Below are 22,750 nucleotides of genomic sequence, written 5' to 3'. Positions count from 1 at the left end.
CGTGACTTTGGGGTAATACAACACCAGGATGGGACAGCACGGAGCGATTTCAGCAAGATGTGCACTTGACTACGGTCCCCATGACGAGGAAGAAGGTAGGATACGAAGAGAGATTATCAGACACTGGGTTTGATCACGACCATGTGTTCATGTGCAGAAACTAGGATCAGTGCCTGGGGACAGGCAGTCAACTCTTCAATATTAAACAGCATTAAATATTTATAGCCACGACCTGAACACAAGAGTTATGTTTTCCGAATAATTATCATTTCTGGGAGACCAAGAGGACCGGGTTACCCGATTAGAATATAGTGTATAGGATTTCCGTAGTCTACGTTTATACTATTACAAGATCAAAATTTCCTCTGGAGAAGAGACAAAAGCTAGTTTTTAAAGAAATACTTGTGAGTTGGATCCTCTAACCCCCTTGGAAGCATACTGGTTCTTATTTCACTCTCTGTCACTTAATCACACAAATCAGTGAAAACAACGATAGGCGTGATTGTAATTAGGGTCCTGGGTGGGTAACATTAAATTCTTAAGATTAATATTTAGCTTCAGTTTTCAAACAAAGTCCCACGTTCCCCGAGCTGAAGCAAGTAGTCAGAGAAATCTCAAGGGCTAAATGTTACGGACTTCTAAAAAACATACAACTGCTTGTGCCAAATCGTGCTCATCTCATAAATTTAATGCTCTGTGAAAGTGACATACATGTGTTTAGCAGTTTGGGCAAACCAAGGAGAGATGTTGTCTGCACTGCTTTGACACGAAATGGGATGTGATGGGATCATTTACCGAGACCAATCATTATAAAACAAGCGAGCAACAAGATGAGTTGAGCTGGGAAGGGTTGAGTGGGTTTTTAGACCACTAACTCCATGACTTTATGACCCAAAGCCCCATCAACCAGGTGAGAGTAAAAAAAAAAAAAAAAAAAAAAAAAAATTGTCATTTCAAAACGCCTGGCCTGGGAATTGGAGCGATTTATTTCTGTAAGCATAATTACCTGGATGTGATTTTTACCAGCACCAGCAAGAGAATAAGATCCAATTTTAAGAAGTAATAAGGATTTTGTTCATCCACTCCCAACACAGCTTGCTTGCTCACCCTAGAACGCCACTATTGCTAAGTAACGTCTACCACTATCGACCTATTCTTTAATCTAACTCTAGGACTAATTAGTTTAGCATGTCTGGTTATTGAACTGGAATGGTGAGTTAAGCTAGAATGCTTTCGAAAACTAAAGACTGGCTAGTGGTCAGGTAAGCTATACCTCTTGCTTCTCTGGTCGAGTCCACGAAGCCTGGAGAGAACAAGATATAAAACACAACAAGAAAGCAGTAAAATTTTACAACATGTTGCTTCAGAACATTGATGTATAACACTGTGTTCCGTGCACATGCAGCTGCTTTTTTTTAACTCAGAACTTTGTCCAAGACCCACTTTCAATGATGTGTTTATCACCCACTTTAGGTTAGGAGGCAGTTCATGTTCCACTTCCCCCCACTTTCTGCACATTATGATGTATCATTCAAAGGAGAAGTCTTTCCTAATCTTTGGTAGGCATACACATGGACACCAGCAGACGGGTTCAACTGCTTCTGTTTTAAAATGTCTTGAGCATTTCTTGTCATATTTGAGGACACCCCTAATACGAACCACATAATCTAGAGATACACGTAGAGGGTAGGTTTCCTCCTTTGGATTCTGTTAGACAGTTGATCGCAAAACTACGAATGCCATTTTGTGCTCATGCATTTTTCTAACTCGTTGCATGCATCCTATTAAAAATCAAGTTTGCATCTTAAAAAAAAAAAAAAGAACTAAGAAAGGAGCAGAGAGGTATATCAGGAATGGTGAGCATGAATTCGTTAAAGTTGTGGGGCAGGAAACTTTCAGGCCAGCACACTGTTGTGGCCAGCTCTGGAGGAACGCCCAGATGGCATGCGGGCTCGAGCGTGTACCACCGTCATCCAACATGGCATTCATGAGTCAACTCAGAAGCACAGAGGCTTGGGTATTTTCCTGCCCACATTCAGATATTTTACTTATCCAGCACTTGGGAATCTACGATGCTGATGGCATGTCTGTTTTCATACTGGGATTGAAAAACATCATACCTGCATTGTTCTTTTTATTAGACGGCACAAGTGCCTGGTTGTCCCTGATGTTCAGATAGAGAAAGGAAAGAACAGAGGCCAGAGACACAGCGATGCAATCCAGGAAACGCAAATGAGTTAGCGAACATTTAGTAAGAGTCCACTAAACGGAAAGAGCTTTTGGGAGGAACGAGGAGGGAAATGTTGGATGATGCCACGTGATGTTGAAATGAAGAAAAAAGTGAGAACAGAGGAACGAACATGCAGAGACCAAAGGGACAGTGGGCCAACATGTCAAACGTGGTTGCCAAGTTCACATCACTGAGAAGCTTGTCTGTCACATGCCAGGGCTGTGTGAATCAAGATCGTTTTTTAAGGGCTATATCGTATGGAGTTATTTGCTTTTCAAATCTGAGTCTTCTTGTTTCTCTCCCAGATCACTATGGTTTTGTGGCTTTCAGAATAAGTAGTTGCTAGGAACAAGACTATTTCCGGTAGCCTGACCTCTGGCCTGTGTGTCTCAGGGAATGGTGGGCTATACCTTGGCCCTGACAACTTGGTGATGGGGTGTGGCTCACTTGAAGACAATCTGATACAAACACACAGAAACACATTAGGATAGGACTGGTCATGCTCCAGAAATTTTACGTTCCAGGTTCTTTTCATATGCACATTCGATTATCTCACACACAAGTCTTTAGGAATGTGTAAATAAACTAGAAGAAGCCCCCTACCGTTGTCCTCAAGTGTCCTCTACCTGTGCCCACAGGCAGAATATGCCAGACTCTAACTGCTCAATACAGGCACCCTTTCCAGTGTTTACGCGCGGGCACCCAGGCTGTATGGAAGAGGAATTCCTGCCGGTGACAGAAACATCCGGTTTCCAATGACTCCAGAATTTCAAAGCTCTCTCTTTTTTGTGGCATTTGTGGGATACTCCACCAGCTAAAGACTCAAGGCTCATGAAATTCCATTTTTTGTCTATCTTTTCTGATCTCAACTCTTTGCCCCCCTTCTTTTCCTTAAATATTAAGGTTTCATATGAATTTCTTTACCAGTCATTTCAAAGTCATGTTCAAATAAGCACACAGCGAAAGTGTTCTGCTAGCGACAGATTGTGCAAGTCAGCCTCCAAAGGTCTCGCTCAGTATGTAAATGGCACCTGGAACTTAGCCCCGCTCACTCACATACCTGGCAATATTTAAAATGAGTCTAGGTAGGATGAGCGATGAGAGGATGGGGGTGGGCAACCTTTCTTTGCCTCTGTGTTATCGCGAGGACCTCCAGACACGTGGGTCAAACCAATCCCCATTACGATGTTCATAGATGGTTTGTCTTCTTTTTGGCCAACATAATAGAGACTAAGGAATGGATTAACTTTCAGACAGATGATCTACCCTAATGGTCTTCATGACCCAAATTTACCTTAGCTCTTATCGGCTGGTGAGCAAAACCAACCCAATTATAACTGAAGCTTAGCAGACTGACCGTCGGCAGTCTCCAAGGAGCAGCCGGGCTCCACCTAGAGACACGAGCAGGCAGGGTGTGGCTATCAGGCTCAGTGATGGGCTTTTGCTTGCTTTCCCCCCCAACTTTTTTTTTTAATGAAGAGGAATATTAGGGTCCATTAGAAAGTTACTAACTCTGTGCCTATGGTTGGAAGCCTTTTCTCTCCTCTTAAGAAGAGACACCCCTACCTAGACTTAGTTAAGTCTAGACAAATACTAGACGTAACTAAGCAATGAAGCAAAAGATCAAGCTGTTCTAACGAGCTTATACTGTAACCAACTTTATTGAAGAAATCATTGAGCCTTCCACAAATGTCATCACAATCACGAGGAGCACCGTGGCGGTAGGGGCTCCATCTGAGCCAGTGACCCAGAGGGAAGTCATGAGAGTATTCTAAGGGCTCTGCACTTGACCCTGTCCCAGTTGACATTTTCATCAGCGGCTTGCACAAAGATGTTTCATGGAAGTGTTCATGCAAGACTGGAGGCAACGGCTAATACCAATGCTGGACTGGGAAAGGGTACCGAGCTGCCTGCCTTTGGGCCTTGTGAAGTGGAGGTCACCACTCTTAGACCTCATTACTTTAAAAACACATAAACAAAACCGGGGTGGAGGTCAGGGTGGGGGTGGGTCCACGTGGCTTGAAATGCCTGAGACCTACAGACCTCTAATGACAGCTCTGAGGCAAGCCAGGAAGATGGACTAAAATGTTTCTGAAGCCAGAAAGAGTTTGTATATGTGGTACTGGTGGTCCTCAAAATGAATTAGAGGTGGCTGCTGGCATTGAGAGGGAGGGGGACCGGCAGTACCATCCCAGGAAGGGAGAGCCTTCCCCAACTGCCATAGTGACCCTGGAAAGGAACGTTGGGCTACAACAAACAAAACAATTTTTAGCAGAAATACAAAATTCTGCATTTTTGGTGAAGCAATCAATTGCATAAGAACAGGACAAGGGGGTGTGTAGTCTCAGTGCCGTCTGTATAAAAACGAGCTGAGCATTTTAGTTGACCACAAGCTCAAGAGGAGGAGGGAGAATGAGGAAATGGCAACAGCGCTAACACTTCAGCTGCCTGACGGCACCCAGAACAGGGAAGCATCCAGAACAAGGGAGCAGGTCACTGCATGGAAATCCGCATTAGCTACACCGGCTCCACAAAACATTAGGGGCGCGCCCGGGGACTGAAGCTCTCTGGGATGGGACCACCAGGAAGCACGAGAGGTTGAACCCACGGCATGGGAAACGGGGAAGACCAGTGAGTGTCTAAGGGACAGAGAGTGGAAGCTAGTGGAAAAGCCAAGAGTTCTCACCCAGAGGACTGAGGGGCAGAGGTGGGAAGACTGAGCAGTGGGCGGGGCAAGGAAGGAGACCTTCCGGATCATCAGCACTGGCCAGCTGCCTGGAGAGGACAGACACCGTCACCCTTCAGGGAGGGACCACGAGCCTTTCAGGCAGATAATCTGCAAAGTGAGTGCTGGCTGAGACTGGACAACCTCAAACGGGACCCTCCTTCCTGACCTCTAGGATCCCAGCATTGTGTGTGGTCTAATTCTCAGGAGCCTTCCTGAGCTTTACAGGTAGATACAATCGTCTGTTTTTATCTGCTTCATGTACCATCCTGACTTGAAAAAGGACATTGTTTTCTTTCACTACTACAACACTGTGCCTCTGATCATCTAGATCCCTGATCATATACGATGCACCTTCAGATGGGGGAGAACACGGGGGGTTGCTGCCAGATGAAAGTGAAATTGACTACCCAGACTCCGGCTGGCATGGAGCCGGCCATCTTTGTTCTCTTAATTATGAGCTCTCCATGGCGTAAGATGGACATCAAGCCTCTCTGGCATTAATATATAACTAATAGAAATGGCAACTTTTCTACGTAGGGTTTCTACGTAGGCAAATATGTTAATACGGTGTCATGGCACTGGCTGGTCTGGAGGACTTGTTCTAACATGGATTCACACATGTTCCAGTAATGTCGCTCTGAGTAAACTTGAAGGCAGTCCATAGTCAAAGAAACCACAATACGACCTATGTGGCTGGGCTTAGATAATTATCCCAGATTGAGACAAATGATCTACACTAGTAGCTGAATTATGCAACCCTCCTTGGTCGGAGATGGTCTCTGCTGGATGCCTTTTGTCTCAATACTTAGTAAGTATGAGTGTGGACTGGTGCCTGGTTTTTTGTTCTCATTCTGTAAAAATGACTTCACAGATACAGGCCAGAAGTGCCCACCTATGAAAGAACTTAGGATAGACACAAATCTTAATAACCTTTCCGGTCTAGCTTAGCTGTGAAGTTATTCCTAGAAAAGACATCGAATTTAAAAGCATCATTCATCTGGGATAGATATTATTTCTGTCCTTCCCTGTAGGTCAGCGATATACACTGGGTCGTTCTGGACAAATCACAAGCCTGATGTAGGGATATGTGCCAAGCCGCAGCCCTGTGGTGTGAGCCCTGAAATGTACATTCAATCCACGTAACACACACGATGGGAGCTGAAATCTGAGCTTAGGGTTTAATTCCAATGTTGATAAAGAAAGTGTCCAAGTAAACACCACATTTCTTAATCTAGTTGGTTTCCACAATATCGAACAGCATATGCGAGTTTCAAAAATACTTAGCAGTTCCTTGAGCTTTTGTTAAGTTGAATTCAACTGTGGAGTTAAAACTTGCAAAAAATAATGGACTTTTTGGAACAGCAGTTTTTGTTCCTTTTGATTTCATTTTGTCTTTTATTCATGGGGCAGAAACCAGATCCTCAAGTTCAAATCCCAAATGTGGATCTGCTCTGCCACCCTATCTCTTTTTTGACTTTGAGTTTACCCTCTGTAGGGATTTCCTTTAGGCAGGCAGAAGAGTGAAGATCTATCAACTGTGACATTGTGGTCAATAAGCAATCCCTTATAAAAGTTCTTTAAGGCTAAGGCCATTACTCCTGACCAGGTGACAAAGCTCTGGCCAACTAAAATGAAGCCCTATACTACAGGGCATAGGAGATGAGATTGGAGAAGTTGCTTTAAAACGAAGCCTCCTCTTCCTCCTGCTTTTGGCCCACTCAGGAGCAAAGGGCTGCTTGATGTGGGGATACCTCAATCCGTATATACTGTCAATGACAATGACAGCTTTCCAGTGGTCTATAAATCTATATGCTTTAAAGCTGAATCTCCCCAGTCATTTCAAACTACCAGGAAGCCTGCTACCATGTGCTACTGAGAGCTGAAGCTGAGTGCTTAGAATGTAGCGGAGAACCCGGTGTGATCATCATCATGAAGAAACTGCTAATTATTTTTGCCTTCAGAACAAAATGATATCCAAATGTGACCGGAAATACAGGCAGACACAAAGGCAACCAAGCTTTTGTGCATAAGTGCATGTACAGCGTGAGGCTACGAAACACAAGGAGAATTCATAGGGCTCATCCTGATCCCTGCTATTTCCAGGACACATTCCTGTCAGGACTCTTTAGAGGATGAGAGCTGGACCCCCAAGTTCTTGGCTTCTCCCTGCTCCTCAGAGCTCCGTAATCCTGGGTTTGAAAAGCACTCCCCACTTCCTCCCCAGAACGTCTAACTTGACCACGTCCACAAACCTCACAGCCTGGCAGATCTATGCAGGAACCTGTGGCCCTGCCCCTGCACAGCCATCAGGCTGGAGGACGGAGGCCATGGAACCTGGCGTGGCCTCCGGGGCCCGCATCCCATCTTCCGGCTCCCCGAAGAGAATGGGGCCTGGGCAGACATGACCTGCTTTGAGCCTGCACCCCATGACCCTGAACTCTTGGTGATGTCATACCTTTTCTTCGCTGCTGATGTTCCGGGTAGAGGTCCTCCAGGTAATGGTGGGAATGGGGTCTCCCGAGGCTTCGCAGGTCAGAGTGACTTGTTCCTCTAGCTCCATCGCGGTCTGGTTCTCTACGTAGGTGATTTTGGGTTTTGCTGAAAAGATAAAATATGTGTGAGTCTGTCTGAATTTTTTTAGTTTTCTGGGTTTAAATTCAACCATGCGTCCACTCATCAGGTTACAGACTTACGGAGTATAAGACCGTATTCTAGGTGCTGTGGGAGCTACAGAACTGAATCCCTGATGGACGTACACTTGAGTAGGTGCATGACACCATCAGTGTGCGAGCAAGAAACACAAGATCCTAGAGAAAGAGCACTCAGGGCAGAGTGTAGAGAAGGCAAGGGCAGAGGTTGAAGCCTTCATGAAGAGAAAGCTTTCAGGCTGGGCCATGAGATCTTCAGTACATGGAACTTTGGGATGGAGAGAGTCATTCTCAGTATAGAAAACTGCCTGACTGGGAGCAAAGAAGCAAGGACACGGGAGGAGGGCAGTGTGATGGGGGCTGGTGTTGGCATATGGAGGCAGGGGGAGGTGGGGCCCAGCCCAGGTGCAGGGTCATGGCCGCCTGGTTATGGCGCTTGCTTTGAATGGTCTCCCGGCACTGACAGAAGCCCACTGGTGGTGTTTGATCAGAGGACTGAAATGATCGTTTGTACTTCAAGAAGGCTAATCTATGAAGGAACTCAAGATGACTGAGAACAGGGGAAACCTTGAGGTGAGAAAACTAATTTGGAAGCTCTGACAGGGCCCCAGATGTGGCGAAATAGAGTCCCGAACTGGGTGGTCCCAGAGGAGGAGGGGATGGAGGGGCAGACGGGGAAGGGCGGCTTGGAGAGAGGTGCTCACGAAAGGTTTCGCTCGAAGTGCCAGATGAACAGAGGGCAAACGAGGCATGGCAAGGACGAAGGAGGGAATGAGAAGGAGTTCAAGTGACTCTGAGCTTCTCAGTGACTGGGAGAGCTGTGTTAGCTTTGACTCAAGCAAGGAAATGGGGCCAGAGAGGAGTCGGGGGCTGCAGAATGGGCTGGGATGGAAAGGAGATGAGATGGGTTCATTTTCCAAATGTTTCGGGTAATGCCAGAAAACATGAGGATTCAAAAGAGGAGTTAAATGCTAAAACATTAGAGAAAATTGACTTTTCCTGATTTAAAACAATTATACTCTGAAATTGCAAAACCTTCCACAGAAGAGAAAAGATAACACAGCACAAATGTAACTTATTTCGCTAATGGGGAAAAAGACGAGGCAAGATAAACAAAAAAAATAAATAAATCAAATTTATGGATAATTTTTGAAAGAATTACATTTCCTTTATATTCAAATTCATACGCCACCCGTGAGTAGGTTAATAAACTCCTCCCTATACACTTCCTACAAGCTGAGGCCCCCCCCGGTTCTGCTTTTATGTCTAGGCTGTGCATTTTCTGCGGCAAATACCTGCTTCTATATAAAATTATCCATTTAGTCAAATATTCTGCTACAGTTAATCTGTACTAAACAGCTTGCTTGGCAAGTCCTTTTTTGATGGCAAGCACCCAGGCACGTCTCAATCCAACGGGGCCAAATGATCACGAATTGGAACTGACGGAGATCACTTGAGCGAGATTTTCCCACAGGAAGGTTTTGTGTTGATCTTGATAAACAAGACTTCCAAGGTGGTCACAACTCATAACGAAAGGACTGTTAACTGCAGCCAGACAGGAGGTTTTTTTTTTTTTTTTTTTAAGATTTTATTTATTTGAGAGAGAGAGAGAGAGTGAGAGAGCATGAGAGGGGAGGTCAGAGGGAGAAGCAGACTCCCATGGAGCTGGGAGCCCGATGTGGGACTCGATCCCAGGACTCCGGGATTATGACCTGAGCCAAAGGCAGTCACTCAACCAACTGAGCCACCCAGGCACAGACAGGAGGTCTGAGAAAGATAAAATAGAAGTTGAATTTCTACACTGTTAAAATCACAGATTGAAACGTGTAATGAAGGGGCACCTGGGTGACTTAGTCAGTTAAGCATCTGCCTTCGGGTCCACTGTACAAATCTTTAGAAAAAAAGCAAACTATATTCTTACTAAAAGCATTATCAACAACAGCTGATTTTGTATAGTTTACAGAGGGCCGTTGGAAGGTGGGCAAGCTTCTCACTAATGACCTAAACTCTCTGTACTACAGAAGCAGTAGGCTCATTGTCAGAACTCATTGAAAGCTCAGAATATTGCCTTGGAGTTAGAATATCAATATAATTTATTGTCCCGATCAGGGCACTCTTGAGAGTGAAAAGGGATGTTCTACATAACTCCCCTGGGACAAGGGCATCATTAGACAAACAGGGGCAGATGCAAGGTCGCGTCCCTCTGTACACAGCATCTAGAGGAACATCTCCAGGTTTTGTCTTCAGATGGTACTTACACCTTCTTAATTAACATCTGTTGTGGGCCCTTGACTTTGGATCCCCATTCTATTTTCTGCCTGCTAGAGTGGGACTTACTGCCTCCAAGTATTCCATTGCACTTCTCCCCACGGACCCTCCTGGGAGCACAAATGTCCATGGGACTTTTCCCAGCACAACGGCTCTTCTCTTCTGGCAAGCCCATGGCTCTGTACCCTGCCGCTGAGGGGTGGTCTCGTCTAGTCCCACCCCAATCCAGGCTCCTGCATTCCCCAGCCCAAGGAGGGCTCCGGGGCCCTGCTCCTCTGAACTGAGAGGCTGGACATGACCTGGTGCAGCTCTCTTCAGCCTTTACCCGGTGCTGTAATTCACAAGGGCTGCTTTGGTCCTAAGGGGTCAGATAAGCAAGGCCACTGGTGAACCCGCCTCAGCCCACAGCAGCATGAGACCTCATGAGCATTTGTGTGAGCATAACAGGAATATGCGGAGACAAAAATACTTTTTCAGGAGAGCCCACGGGGGAGAAAAGCAATGGAAATTCACTGCCAAATTTAAAGAAAGGTAGGATGTAACTACTTAGTAAAAAGAGCTTCTGGCTGATAACTAGGGCAATGCATGCTAGAACATCCCCCTTTCTTAGGGAAAAATGATGTCGGTAAGGTACAATTATGGCAGTCTCTAATTTAGACGTGCCCCGTACTGACTAATTGCCTTCCTGTCTTGAATCACAGGAGTTCTGAGCTCTGGTTTTACGATCCGAGCTACTGGTTTCTGTGTGCTTCTGCCTCACTGCTGCCAACTCGGCCTCCACGGGGGGGGGGGGGAACCTGCCTCGCTTCCCTCGTAGCGCTGGGCCCCGCAGCAAGCCAAGGGGAAGGAGCGGGACAGAGAGTAAAAGGAGGAGGGAGCCCCACCTCACCCGCCCCTCCCCACCCCATGTCCTGGCCTTACTACCAATCTCCGAAACCAAGGGAGGCCAGAGGAGGAGGGAGAGGAGGTTAAGAACATGAAGCGGACAGGAAAACAGTGTGTAGGTGAGGAAGCTTCCCAGGAGGCTATGTGAACTCCCCCGAAGCTCACAGAGGGGCTCGCGTTCTCCATGGGGGCAAGAGTCCTCGAAGTCTGTGCTTTACTTACTTGTCTCTGCAGGAGTCTGGCCCCCTCTCCTCTGTTTGCTTTTCTGGATAGCATCTATTCTCCCAGCTGTGGTCTTGGGGAAGAAACTGGGGGGGGGGGGTGCAGGAGGGGATGCCTGGTGAGGAAGGGGCTGGAAAGACCAAGCCTGCCTTGCCACAGTTCCTGCGTGCGGAATCCACTTCCTGCCTCGTTAGCTCCGCCCCTACACCTGATCCCACTCTCCGCTCTCCACTGGCTGCACGTGGCTCCTGACTCAGTACCCTCGCCTCCTTCGTGGGGCAGCCACCAGCACCAGAGAGGCCTGCAAGAGAATCCAAGACCTGTTCCGTGTGATCCACGGTGGCACGGGGGGCGCGCAGGGAGGGCACGCTACCTTCAACATTCCCAGCCATCCCATCTGTAATTCAGACGTCATCTGTGTTAAGTGGAGCTCCACGGGGTGGTAACTTCCCTTTGCTAGCTCAGGGAAAGGGACTTCCAAGCCAGCTGCCTGGGTTGGAGCCCTGGTTCCTTGGGTAGGCCACTCAGTTCTCTGGGCTCAGTTTCCTCACTTGTGACACAAGGACAAGGATGAAATCCACCACACAGCCTTGTGCTGCGGATTACAAGTCAGTTACACACTTCAGGTGGTGCTTGACACATCAGAAGCGCTCACTTCCTGTCGGGTATTATTATTACTTTATGGTGCTAACACCTGAGAATTTCCCAAGACAAGGGATAGTTACTCATTTCTAGACTCACGTCCTTACCATCTGCCTGTGCTTCATTCACATAAAATAAACGGCTCTGCTTTCCCTTAGGCAAATTCTAGCACCTACAATTTGCCAGACACCGTCCTCGTAGCTGGGGGTTCACAGTCCGTCTGCAAAGAGCTCACGTTCAGCGTGGCACGCATCCTTCCTGCCTCCGTGTCTGTGCCCGGGAGGCCTAGGGTCCTCGCCCGTGGCCACCCTTCTTCATCTGGGAAGCCCTGCTTGGGAAACAGCAAACGGTTTGTGATGACCTCTCTGCCTTCTGTCTCTCATGACCACAGGTCTTCTTTTCCTCTAAAACACGGTGCCCATTGCCATTCCAAAGTCCTTACAATGGGCCGTCATTAAAAATTTCAGCGTCGGTCATCCATGAGCCCATGGATGAGGACAGAGCACGTGTTATTCATCCTCATCACTTTGACAATGGCTGGGCCCACACAGGCACTCAAACATAGCTGGCCACTTATACGCATCTATGTTCCTCTCCCTCCCCATGTTTGTCAGAGTTAAAGGACCACATCATACTCATATCTCAGACGCCCCTCAGTCCAGCAACACGGCTGCTTCATCAGTATCTGTTCAACGAAGGACTACCTTAACAATGCACCTGTCTTTACAATGTGGAAGAACCTGAAACCCGAGGGAGTGGGGAGGAGAACTAGATAAGAACTGTCAAGAATGTTTCCCAAGGCAGGGACATGTGGGTGGCTCAGTCAGTTAAACGTCTGCCTTCAGCTCAGGTCATGATCTCGGGGTCCTGGGCTTGAGTCCGGCATCAGATTACCTGCTCAGCCGGGAGCCTGCTTCTTCCTCTGCCTCTCCCTCTCCCTGCTTATGCTCGCTCTTTGACAAATAAATAAAATCTTAAAAAAAAAAAAAGAATATTTTCCAAGGCTGTCAGCTTTCACTCTCCAGTATATCCGTTGCTATGAACAGAACTGATAACCTGTTTCTAAACCCAACTGTCATTAACAGAGAAATAAGATTTATTTATGATGAGCAGGTCCAGCTGCAGCCGTCCGAGGTCTACGACCAGACCCAACTAGCAGGTCCCAGAGGGTTCGCCAGGCACACACTGTAGCGACCTGGGAACCACATGAACCAGAGCTGCCCTCCGGTGCCTGGCGGCACCATCTACACTGAACCAGCTTCCCTGTTTTTTGTTTTGTTTTGTTTTTTAAATGAGAAACAGAGAGTGAGAGAGAAGTGGGAAGGAGCAGAGGGAGAAGGACAGAGAGAATCCTAAGCAAACTCCATGTTCAACTCGGAGCCTCATGACGGGCTTGATCTCATGACCCTGAGATCATGACCTGAGCGGAAATCAAGAGTCGGCCGCTTAACTGATTGAGCTGCCCAGGCACCCCATGTCTTTTTAAAAAACATGAGCAGGAAGTGTCGAAAGCCAATAGGTTAAGCATTTCTCTGCCACAAATTCTCTTTTCAAGGTCAGGTCAAGATGCATTTCAGTTCCAAATGAATGGAAGTTAACTGAGTTTATCAAGATGGAGTGAGCAGACACAAGGGGCTCTTCTCATGGCTTTGATGGCACCGCTTCACACAGGCCACGGAAAGAAGCAAGGGACACACAGGCAGTCAGCCGGTTGGTCCCTAATGTTTACCACAGGTCTTCCCGAGGCCGGCACTGGTTGGAGTGGCAGAGATAAAGCAGGAAAGAGACAGAAAAGCCAGCGATCCGCTATCCCAGGGTTTACCTGCTTCTTGGAGGTGGGAGACCACAATCTCCAGGGCAAATATGGAAATGAGGCCAGGTCGGGTAGGACAAGGGTGGTGAAGAAGGTACAGTCAGACCGATGGAAGCGCTCAGCGGGGGTGGGTGGTGCATTCGCCAGGGCAGTGCAGGAAGGATTCATCGAGAAGGCAGGTTGAGGTGAGAGGTGAATGGTGCAGAAGGCAGCTCAGAGCAGATGTGGGGGAACGACATTCCAAGCAGAAGAGGTATCAAGTGCAATGTCCCGGAAGACAAGAAAGCAGCTAAGTGTCATCTGAGCCACAGAAGGAAGGCCTGAGGGGTTGGAGAGTTTTCGGTGTGGAGCAAAGTGGAGGAAAGACGAGGCTGGAAAGGAGGGCAGGGGCTAGCTCGGGTTAGGTCTCGCAGGCCAGGGCGGGCCGTCTGATTCTATTCTGGTTGCAACAGGAAGCCACGGGAGGATTTCAAACAGAGGATGGTGCTTGAGGTCATTCTGGCTACTGTGAGGCGGGGCTGAGGGGGACCACATGGCGGGGGAGGACTAGGTGGAGGGCTGGGAGGCTGTCACTGACCAGGAGAGGAGGCAGATAACGTGGACTCGGGCTTAGGGGTGGAGCTGGCAAATGTGGTTGCAGCTGGGACAGATTCCAAGGCAGAGAGAATGGGGTCTTGCTGCTGGACCGAGCGTGTGGGGTAAGAGGAATTGTGGCAGAATAATGACCTTGACCTCCACCGTCCTTACCAAAGACTTTGAGGTGGATGGACGCATCCTGCTCTCCGGCCTTATTCTCCGCGATGCACACGTACTCCGCCTCGTCACTCTTGTCCACCTTCCTGATGGTCAGCTCGGAACTGTCATCGCTGAAGATGTACTTCTCGTCTTCCTCGTTCTCTATCTGTTCCCCGTCCCTACATGGTGCAGAAAAGCCAATTGCCATGATTTTGGCCACGGAAGTACAAAGTTTATTTTTAACCAGTCTCCACGGAATGCAGACTGAGCCCACGGAAGGACTCGGTCTTCACACAAAGTCAACACCCCAAACTGTACTTCCACACACAAACCTTTGCTTCTGCCTAAACCTCTGTTTCTCTCCAAGGGCTACACACGGCCTACAAACCTCCCAAAGGGGGCCTCCCAGACCACGCCCTCTAGCTCTGCCCCCTTGGAAGGGATCCAGTGCTGGAGGGGAGAGCAGCTTACAGAACGGAATCCGTGCTACACCTGCAGCTGATCCCAGCAGCCCACACCCGTGCCACGGACACACCAACACGGAGCTCCACGCTCCCTTCTCCATGAGCCCACGATAAAAGGCACGAGCCAGGTTCTTACTTTGTCCAGCTCATGGTGGGTTCTGGGAAGCCTTTGGCGTCGCACACCAGGGTAACGGACTGGCTGAGGTTGGCGGTGGCATTCACGATGCTCTGCCTGGCCTGGACGGTGGGCGGCACTGAAGGAAAGAAGAGCTGTAAGGGGGGTTGTGAAAACCTGGAGGAACCCAGTGGCCTGGAGAAGAGGCACTTCCGGGGGATCTTAGGTCAGGGGGTCACGGCCTGGAGGTCAGGAGCTCTGGGCAGCCACAGAGTTTGTATGAGGGATCTAAACTCTGATGTGTCCTAGAAAATTATTCCAAACTGAATAAGTCATCCACAGACACGCATCAGTGGCTTTCGACAATACAAGATATCGTTACATGTGATATATAATATTGGTTTTTAATAAAATAGCTTTAAAAGCTACATTAATAGGTCTTACTCCTTTTAAAACAGGATTCAACTCATAGCAGCTAGATATCTTGAAGTGTTTTCTCAGTCGATGCATATGGATCTTATAGCTACCACGGTAAGTGGAACCTGACGCTTGGACAAAAGGGGGCTCTTGATTCTGGAAAAAGTTGAAAATGCCTGTTCTCAGTGCTTAGATGGTTAATAGCAATTGGAAATGGTTAGATGTCACCAGCTCACCAGGTGACATTTCTCTGGCACTGTCATAAACAGGGCTGTGCACAAACAGTTTTTACCAAAGGAATGAGAGGGGGAGAATTTGGCAAAAAATATGTATCAAAAGCCAAAAACAATTCAACCCTAATTTACTTATTTTCTTAGTACTGACATTATAATTTCCTGTAAACATCTTGTAAATGTCAGATCGATTCCACGGTGTGTTTATTTGACACACAGCAGATTAAGATTAATAAACCCACGGCCCATGATTCTGACTACTCTGAGGACTGAATTGATAATAATATTTTCTTTGAACGTTGAACCAAGGGGCACTAACCCCACAATCATGATAACATCAAGGACAATGAAGGATGAATAAGGATTTATTAGAAAGCACGGGGAAAGTTTCCAGTGCTGTAAGACAATGAAGGACATTCAAGAATGGTACTAGAAGTCCCCGGGTTAAGGGAGACCCAAAAGGCAAGTGGATTCAGAAAAAAATCAAAATAAGCCAGAGGCTGTCCCAGGAGGGACGATTCACTTGAGACGGATGCGTGAGTCAGGACGGGATTTATTTAACAGACCGAAGAGGAAGTTACGGAGCATGATTTGGGGGTGACCAGGCAGTACTAATGGAGAGAGCAGGAAGAACGGGATCTCCTCACCGTTCACAATGACCTGAATGTCCTTGAAGTTGATCTCCCCCCGTGCCAGGATCCTGCCCTCGCAGCGATAAGTGCCCTCATCTGTTTTCTTGATGTCCCGGATCTGCAGGTAGTTGTTGGACAGGACTATGAATCGGACTAGAAGAGACAAGAGGCGGGTTCATCCAAGGGTCAGTCAGAGAACTCTGGAATTTGCAGGAAGGTTGCAGGGCTCTTCTTCTCTTCCCTAGTGACAATCTAGAGCTAGGGGTAGGGTGTGGAGGGAGGCAGTGGCTTTATACCTACATCAGGACATGCGGCCCTGGCACTGACAGCCAAGAGCAAAAGTCTACAGGAAATTTGTCTTTTCTTTGGAGACAAGGTCAAGCGCCTGAATGTGCAAGCTCGGGACATTCATGCATTCGGGACCCGAAAGGCACACAGGGCTGTGGGACACCGGGATCTGAAGCTGGGTTGGAACGCCTCAGAGGCTGGCTGAGGTGGAAACCCTAGGGGACCCAACGCCTGGGTGGAAGGGCAGCTGCCAGGGAACTCAGGCCTCACCATCTTTCGTCAGGACGACATCTCGGCCTTTGTGTTTCCAGATGATGGTCGGAGGGAGGGAGCTGACCACATCACACACGATCACTGCATCTTCCCCCTCCCTGAACTCTTGTGGGGTTGGTGCATTCTTGAACATGAGCTTCTCTGGAAAATGAGCAAGAGAAGAGTGAGGGCAAACAGCCGCTTCCCCCTCACTGACCCTTTTCCGCTGAAGCCACAATGCTTGGACTGCAGCTGTAGGCGGTTCTCAGTCCAAACACACGGTGGCCCAAGAGAGGGTCCCGCCCTGTCCTTGGCCAAGACGCCAGGCAAAGCAGCTGGTGTAAGCAGGGGAACGTGGTGTCGAGGTTGGGCAGTCAGTGTCTATTCACGGAGTGCTAAATTCATTGTACTTCGTGTGGAAAGGGTCTACGGAGGTAAAGGAGTCTGTCAACCAAGGGTCCCTTGCCATGTGGGACGATGCTAATGAAGCACAAAGCCAGGTGGAAAGGACTGGCACGACACCTAGTCTACAAGGACAGGTCATCAGTCCTTCCTCCGTCTCCCACCCGTCTGACACCCCAAACCCATTTACCTAGAGCAGAGAACATTTTGAAGATACAACGGGGAAAAGGCAGGCTTAATGGGAGTAAATACTATGGCAATCAATACTGTTCCATTAGCTGTCACCCACCATTACACTGGCCAACGAGACAGAGGCATGATAACAAGGTAATGAGATGCCACCTCCAGACTGGGTTTCACTGACAATGGGAACCGCCTGCTCTGAGTGGCCCAGAGAGTTCAGATAATAACCCCCCACATCCCACTGAGCCTTTGGACTCCATTAGCAGCAGGGGAGAGTGAATTAAGAGGGGAAACTTGAATGGTACGATCGTCAGCCAGCGCCTGGAGAAAGGAAGGGGAACCCTTAGCAGCCCTCTGGGAACTGTGTAATTTGAATTTAGAGAATGGAGGCCAGAGGGAGGTAGCTGGGATCCGTGTGAACCGGGGCTGTGAGTTCTGAGCTGGCTCAGGATCATTTAAGAACATGCTGGAGCTCTCCGCTCAGTTCAGAAAAGACTCGGGGAATGGAAAGGAGGAAGGCCTCAGGGGGCCCTCGGCTGACATGCCACTCTGCCTGCATCTTCTTGGCCAAAGGAGAGGACTGGCAATACGGAAGGAGACGGGGGCGGCTCTTACGGAAGATCTTCACGTTGACCGTGGCCTCTGACTCGCTGCCATCCTCGCCAGTGACCACACACTTGTAAATGCCGGCGTCGTCAATGTTGGCGTTGTAGATGGTGAGCGTGGAGGAGGAGTCGTCGTTCCACACCACGGAGATCCGCTGCTGGTTCGGGGTGAGCTTCTCTCCGTTGGGGGAGAACCAGGAGATGTCTTTGTCTTTGGCATCTCCTGCCACTGAAGAGGAAGAGATTATTTTCAAACCGCAGGAGTTAAAAAGATGACGTGCCCTCCGGGGTGACCAAGGGTACTCAGCAAGAGCCACGAACAAGAGGTCATGGGGCTCGATGACCCTGCAGGGAGACCATTCATGCGGAGGACGTGATACCGCCTTCCCCTGGCTTCTGTGCTTTGTCGTGACACACACACCACTACTCACAGTGCCTGGAAGGAACTCGATGACCCCCTGTGAGTACGTCTCTCCTTGGTGAGGGAAATGGAGAGGTATTTGCTGAGGACCTACTGTGTGCCGGCTTCTAAGCGAGCAGCTCCAGCCTCCCAGAAGACAGAGCAGAAGGGATTCATCTAGAATCTGAGCTCAAGGGCCTGGCGAGTCTGCGCCAACTAATCAGCTTGTTTGTGAGGGCTCAGACTGTGGCCTCCAGAGTGGAGAAGGGGACACCAGCTCATCTAGGAGCGTGGATTCCAACCCGTTTTATTCTAGCATCTGGCCCCGCCAAAACTGGCACGACTGTCATTTTAGCACCCCTCTCAGACAGACACATCCATCTCCGCCAATCTTGCAAGGAAGACAGCCCCAATCACCCATGCGTCCTCTCCCCAGGCACCGAGGAGAGGCGGGTGTGGCTGTGTGGCCGACTCAGACCCTGTGCGGGAACGAGGGCTCCAGGCTCTCTCTGCACGGCGCCCTTCCCCAGGCCACACCACCCAGCCCTGCACAGATGCTTAGTATGGAAATGAAGCCGTCTTCCTTTCAGGGCCCATCATGTTTTCAATAAATATCGCTATTTGCAAGATGTGCTGTGGGCTCCACGGCTGCATCTCCAGATCATTTAAACTGCTGTAATGAAGGCAAAGCTGGAGTGAACACATCCAGCAGCCACCAGGCACCTCGTCCAACGCAAATCATGTTCGCATTTAAAGGCCCCTCCCTGCCAAAAGCTGCTCGCTAAATGTCACGGTTTACACCTAGCTCAGCTCAACGGCCCTGCTTCTTCCACGATCCGAATCCCAGTCCTCTCACAGCCGAGGAATCCAAAGTCTAACCCGAAGCTTTTCCTCCAGAGGCCGCTTCCTGATGATTTCCGAGCTGTGGAAACGGGGCACATTTTCTAAACAAAGAACAAGGACACCAGATCCGAAGAAGCCTGGGGCTCCAGCGCGGGGACCACAGGACGGAATATGGGTATTCACGACAGACCTGGAAAACCCGGGACCCACATCCTCACAGCACAAGAGACGCCAGTGTGCAATTGTCTTTCAGGCAAGTTTCTGACTTTTCTGGATTTTCGTGTCCTGGGAGATTCTAAGAAATAAGCCTTACGCTGACCCCCTGATGCACGGTTCTCCCGAGTCAGGCAGAGAACTCCGGATGGATACAGAGCAGGGAATCCGGGGTGATTCGCTATTTGGGGACTGTGCTGACTTTCCTCAGGAAATCCCTAGCCCTCCTCCACCACCATGCAGAAGCCCAGAGGACATTTCTGTGTGTCATGGAAGCCCTTCGTGAGGGGAAGGAAGAGGGCCCGAGAGCTTCCCTGGCCCTCTGGCCACACCATCAACCCTCCAGTGGGGCAGCTCTGGGCGGGACCGGCCACACACACACGGGCCACGGGCTGCCACTGGGTTCACTGTCTTTCCTTAGGTGCAGCGGGGCTCAGGCACTTGCCTTGGCATAAGAAGAATTTGGATTCTCCAACGCTGATTTCTCCTTGGCTGGGGACGATATCCACCTGCAGAGAAACTGAAAAAGACAGAGTCCAGCTGAAACACACATCAGGATTTTTGAGAAGGGAACCCAGAGCTTTCTTTCAAAAGCGGGGTCTCCCTGCTCGCATTAAGAAAGAGTGAAGGGAGGATGTGGTCTGGGTTGAGAGCCTGTCACCAAAGAATCCACGGTTCTTGGCCCAAAGCCGGGAATGGACATGGTCCGGATCCTTCCCTGTGGAATGGCGGTCCCCTATCAGACAGAGCAGGGTCCTCTGGGAGATTTGGGGTGACACCCCCACCACGTTTCTGACCTCTTGAGTAGGCCACGGACCTGCTCTGAACAGAAGCACTTCTGGGATTCAGAGAAATAACAGATCAGTTATTTCTGGAAATCAGCCTCAAGTGTCCCCACGGCTGTGTGACAAGGAGGCCTGCCACTCCCGACCTCTCCAGTTCCCCATGTCACCGTGCTTCATGACTACAGAGGAGGAGTCACCGTGGTGACCCGGACGGATCTGGAAGCAGGGGACGCCTATCGCTCAGCTGGCCGGGTGAGTAGGGGGCCCACACCCCTCTTTCCGTGAGAGGAGTCGGCGCACAGCCTCGTCACTGCAGTCAGTCAGGTGCCCTCCCGGAAGGCTGTAGTCTGTGCCCTGAGGAGTTCCCTGTATCGTCTGGCTACCTGCGTTGGATTTTCCTTTGACGATCGCCGTGCTCTGTCATTCCTCTCCACCAATAAGACAGAACACACTGCCCGGCATCCCACAGACCGCCAGATTCACTGGGTTCCTCGAGTATCTGCTCGGAGCCGATAACTGCTCCTCATGAAAATATAGTTTTAGGGCAGGGGAAAAAACTGCTTTTATCCATTTGGATTCAACCTCCTTCTGCCTCCCCTCCTCTTAGGGAAAGTAAATGTGAAAGCTAAAAGCTAACGGACATTTGTTTCGACGCATGTCGCCTCTTCAAGCAGATACGGAGGAGGGCCGGGACCAACAGGCCGGGTAATAGAGACTCAGTGAGCCCTTCCTTCCAACGGCCATTTTCTCTGCGCTGCAGAACCGGGGCCTGCTGGTTGCCATGGAGACGGACTCGAAGGCGGAGCTGCTGCGGGGCTCAGTCTGTGCTCCGTGATGAAGGGGCCACGGGGCACTCGGCAGAGCAGACGGATCAAAGGGCCTGCAGGGGGCTGGCCAGGGGAGCCGTGGGGAGCACCGGGCCACTGGAGGCGAGACCCTGCTCGCCACCAACAACAAGGCAGACCCCAGAGAAGCCGCAGAGGCAGAGAGGGAGGATGCTGAGGGCTCCACCATGAGAACTAGAGGGGAGGCTGGACTCAGACCTCCCAGGGCTGGTTTGGGGGCAGCCTGCCACTTGCGCACTGGGTTTACTGCTGATGACTCAGCCGGGGCCCAGGACTGTATTCTCAGAGAGCAGAGAAAGGGCATCCCCTACCGTTCCCCAAATGCCAGAAAACACACGGAGCTGAGAGGGCAGCTCACAATGGTTTCTCTAGCTGTGGTGCTTCTATCATCTCCTCTGGCCAGAGCTAGGTGTGCTCGGCTCCAAATCGACGGAGCCAGGAGGAGTTTCAACCAGCGCCATGTCCCACTTACTTCTTTCCCCTGCGAGAAAGACAGAGAAAGTGCCTCCGCTAAGGTCACCTCTGTTTAGGGTCAAGGTGGTGGTAGCCGTAGAGCCCAGCCCCCCGGCTCCCGGGGAAGCGTTCTTTCCATTACAACGCTGCCTCTCTGAGTAGAGGATGAAAAGTTTCCACTCATTTGCTTCAACGAACAATCTGGAGAACATGAGGCAGACCGCTGGGGTTCATCACCCCCTAACAGAACAGAGCAAGCCCAGAGCTGCTAAGGCTGTTTCCATCCCGGGGCACGGGGCCTGACGGAGAGGGCTGCCGGCCAGCACCATCCATCGTGAGGCCAACCGAGGCCTTTCCACTCTGTCCGCCGCTCGCGTTCCATGGAACGATGGGCCCATGAAAGCCCCGGAGCCGTGCCTGTGCCATCCGTCCCCTAAGTAATGGTCCTTTCTGGAGTTTACTGGGGCATTCTCTAGAGAATTCGAGGCGTATTTCTGCCGGAAAGGTTCACGGGCCCATATGCCGAGCATCAGCCGCCAGCTCCGACATATGGATCCTGTTATTGTCAGAGCCCTCACTGCCTCGAGAAGGATATTCTTATCCCAAGTGAAAAAACAGCTTTTCAGCTCTTTTCAAATGGAACATGACTCTCCGGGGGCCAGAGAACACGGCGAGGCTCAAGAGTTTCAGACCCACCCAAATGTGGCCCGTCTCCGACTCTGGGCCCCGGAGAGCGATCAGAAACAAGAGTTTCGAAGGAATTCCCGGCTTAAGCAGAGCCCACGCATACATTCATCATCACAGAAGGTTTTTAAAGAAGACATGTCCGTTTAAACTCCCGGCACACATGGAAAAGGTAGCGCGATTCCTCCTGCAAAGCAGCAGAGTCAAAGCTGGGCCAGAGGAACCCCAGACTCTCTGAAAGTCAACGCTTGGATGTTTTCCACCGAAGCACAATGGCTTATGACTCTTCCTCAAACGCGCAACCTTGAATTATTCAGTTTAATAACGGTACGTGGAAATCCGGCTCTACTCTCCAAACCCGTTCCCTCTGCTTTGTGGTGCCCCGTCCTCCTTACTCTATTAGGCCTTTCATTGTTTGCAATAAAAATCCCTCCCGCAACTTTTGCCTTTTTCCGGTTGCACATATAAGTGAAAATTCCTCACCAGGCATAACTCCTACCTTTAAAGACACCTAGGAAAACCCTTCTCCCTGAAAAAGTATTTCAACTCTTGCTTTGCACAAATGCTCTGCAAAAAGGCCATGTGTTACCCTACCCCCTCCTAGATGCGTCCAGAGATGCACGCTGACATGCATGGGTGTCTAAACCCAAAAGGTCACCATCCCCCACGGCCAGATCACAGGTTCCGGTTTACAAAACATACGTCATTCCTTCGTCTGATGCTCACAACAGTTCAGAGACATAGGAAGGCCTTCCTAATTGTCTC

General features: G+C 49.6%; 1 protein-coding gene across 25 annotated transcripts in view; it reads right to left on the bottom strand.

The window, feature by feature from the left end:
* Window positions 1-22,750, bottom strand: part of NCAM1 (neural cell adhesion molecule 1) — a 298,788-nt gene that overhangs the window by 46,749 nt on the left and 229,289 nt on the right. For 14 of the 25 annotated variants that reach the window (XM_047691566.1, XM_047691573.1, XM_047691575.1 and 11 more), the window contains exons 2-9: window positions 19,664-19,738; window positions 17,773-17,991; window positions 16,591-16,734; window positions 16,048-16,185; window positions 14,772-14,889; window positions 14,184-14,350; window positions 7,414-7,556; window positions 1,274-1,303 (exon numbers count right to left, since the gene is read on the bottom strand). In XM_047691566.1, coding sequence (XP_047547522.1) covers window positions 1,274-1,303; window positions 7,414-7,556; window positions 14,184-14,350; window positions 14,772-14,889; window positions 16,048-16,185; window positions 16,591-16,734; window positions 17,773-17,991; window positions 19,664-19,738 — 1,034 coding nt within the window. Of the gene's footprint in view, window positions 1-1,273; window positions 1,304-7,413; window positions 7,557-14,183; window positions 14,351-14,771; window positions 14,890-16,047; window positions 16,186-16,590; window positions 16,735-17,772; window positions 17,992-19,663; window positions 19,739-20,644; window positions 20,676-22,750 lie in introns of those variants that run through there. The other 11 variants (XM_047691588.1, XM_047691571.1, XM_047691580.1 and 8 more) reach the window with 2 other exon arrangements.

This window comes from Lutra lutra, chromosome 10 (assembly GCF_902655055.1).
Source record: "Lutra lutra chromosome 10, mLutLut1.2, whole genome shotgun sequence".
Classification (NCBI taxonomy): Eukaryota; Metazoa; Chordata; class Mammalia; order Carnivora; family Mustelidae; genus Lutra; species Lutra lutra.
This window is presented reverse-complemented; position numbering and strand designations above follow the sequence as displayed.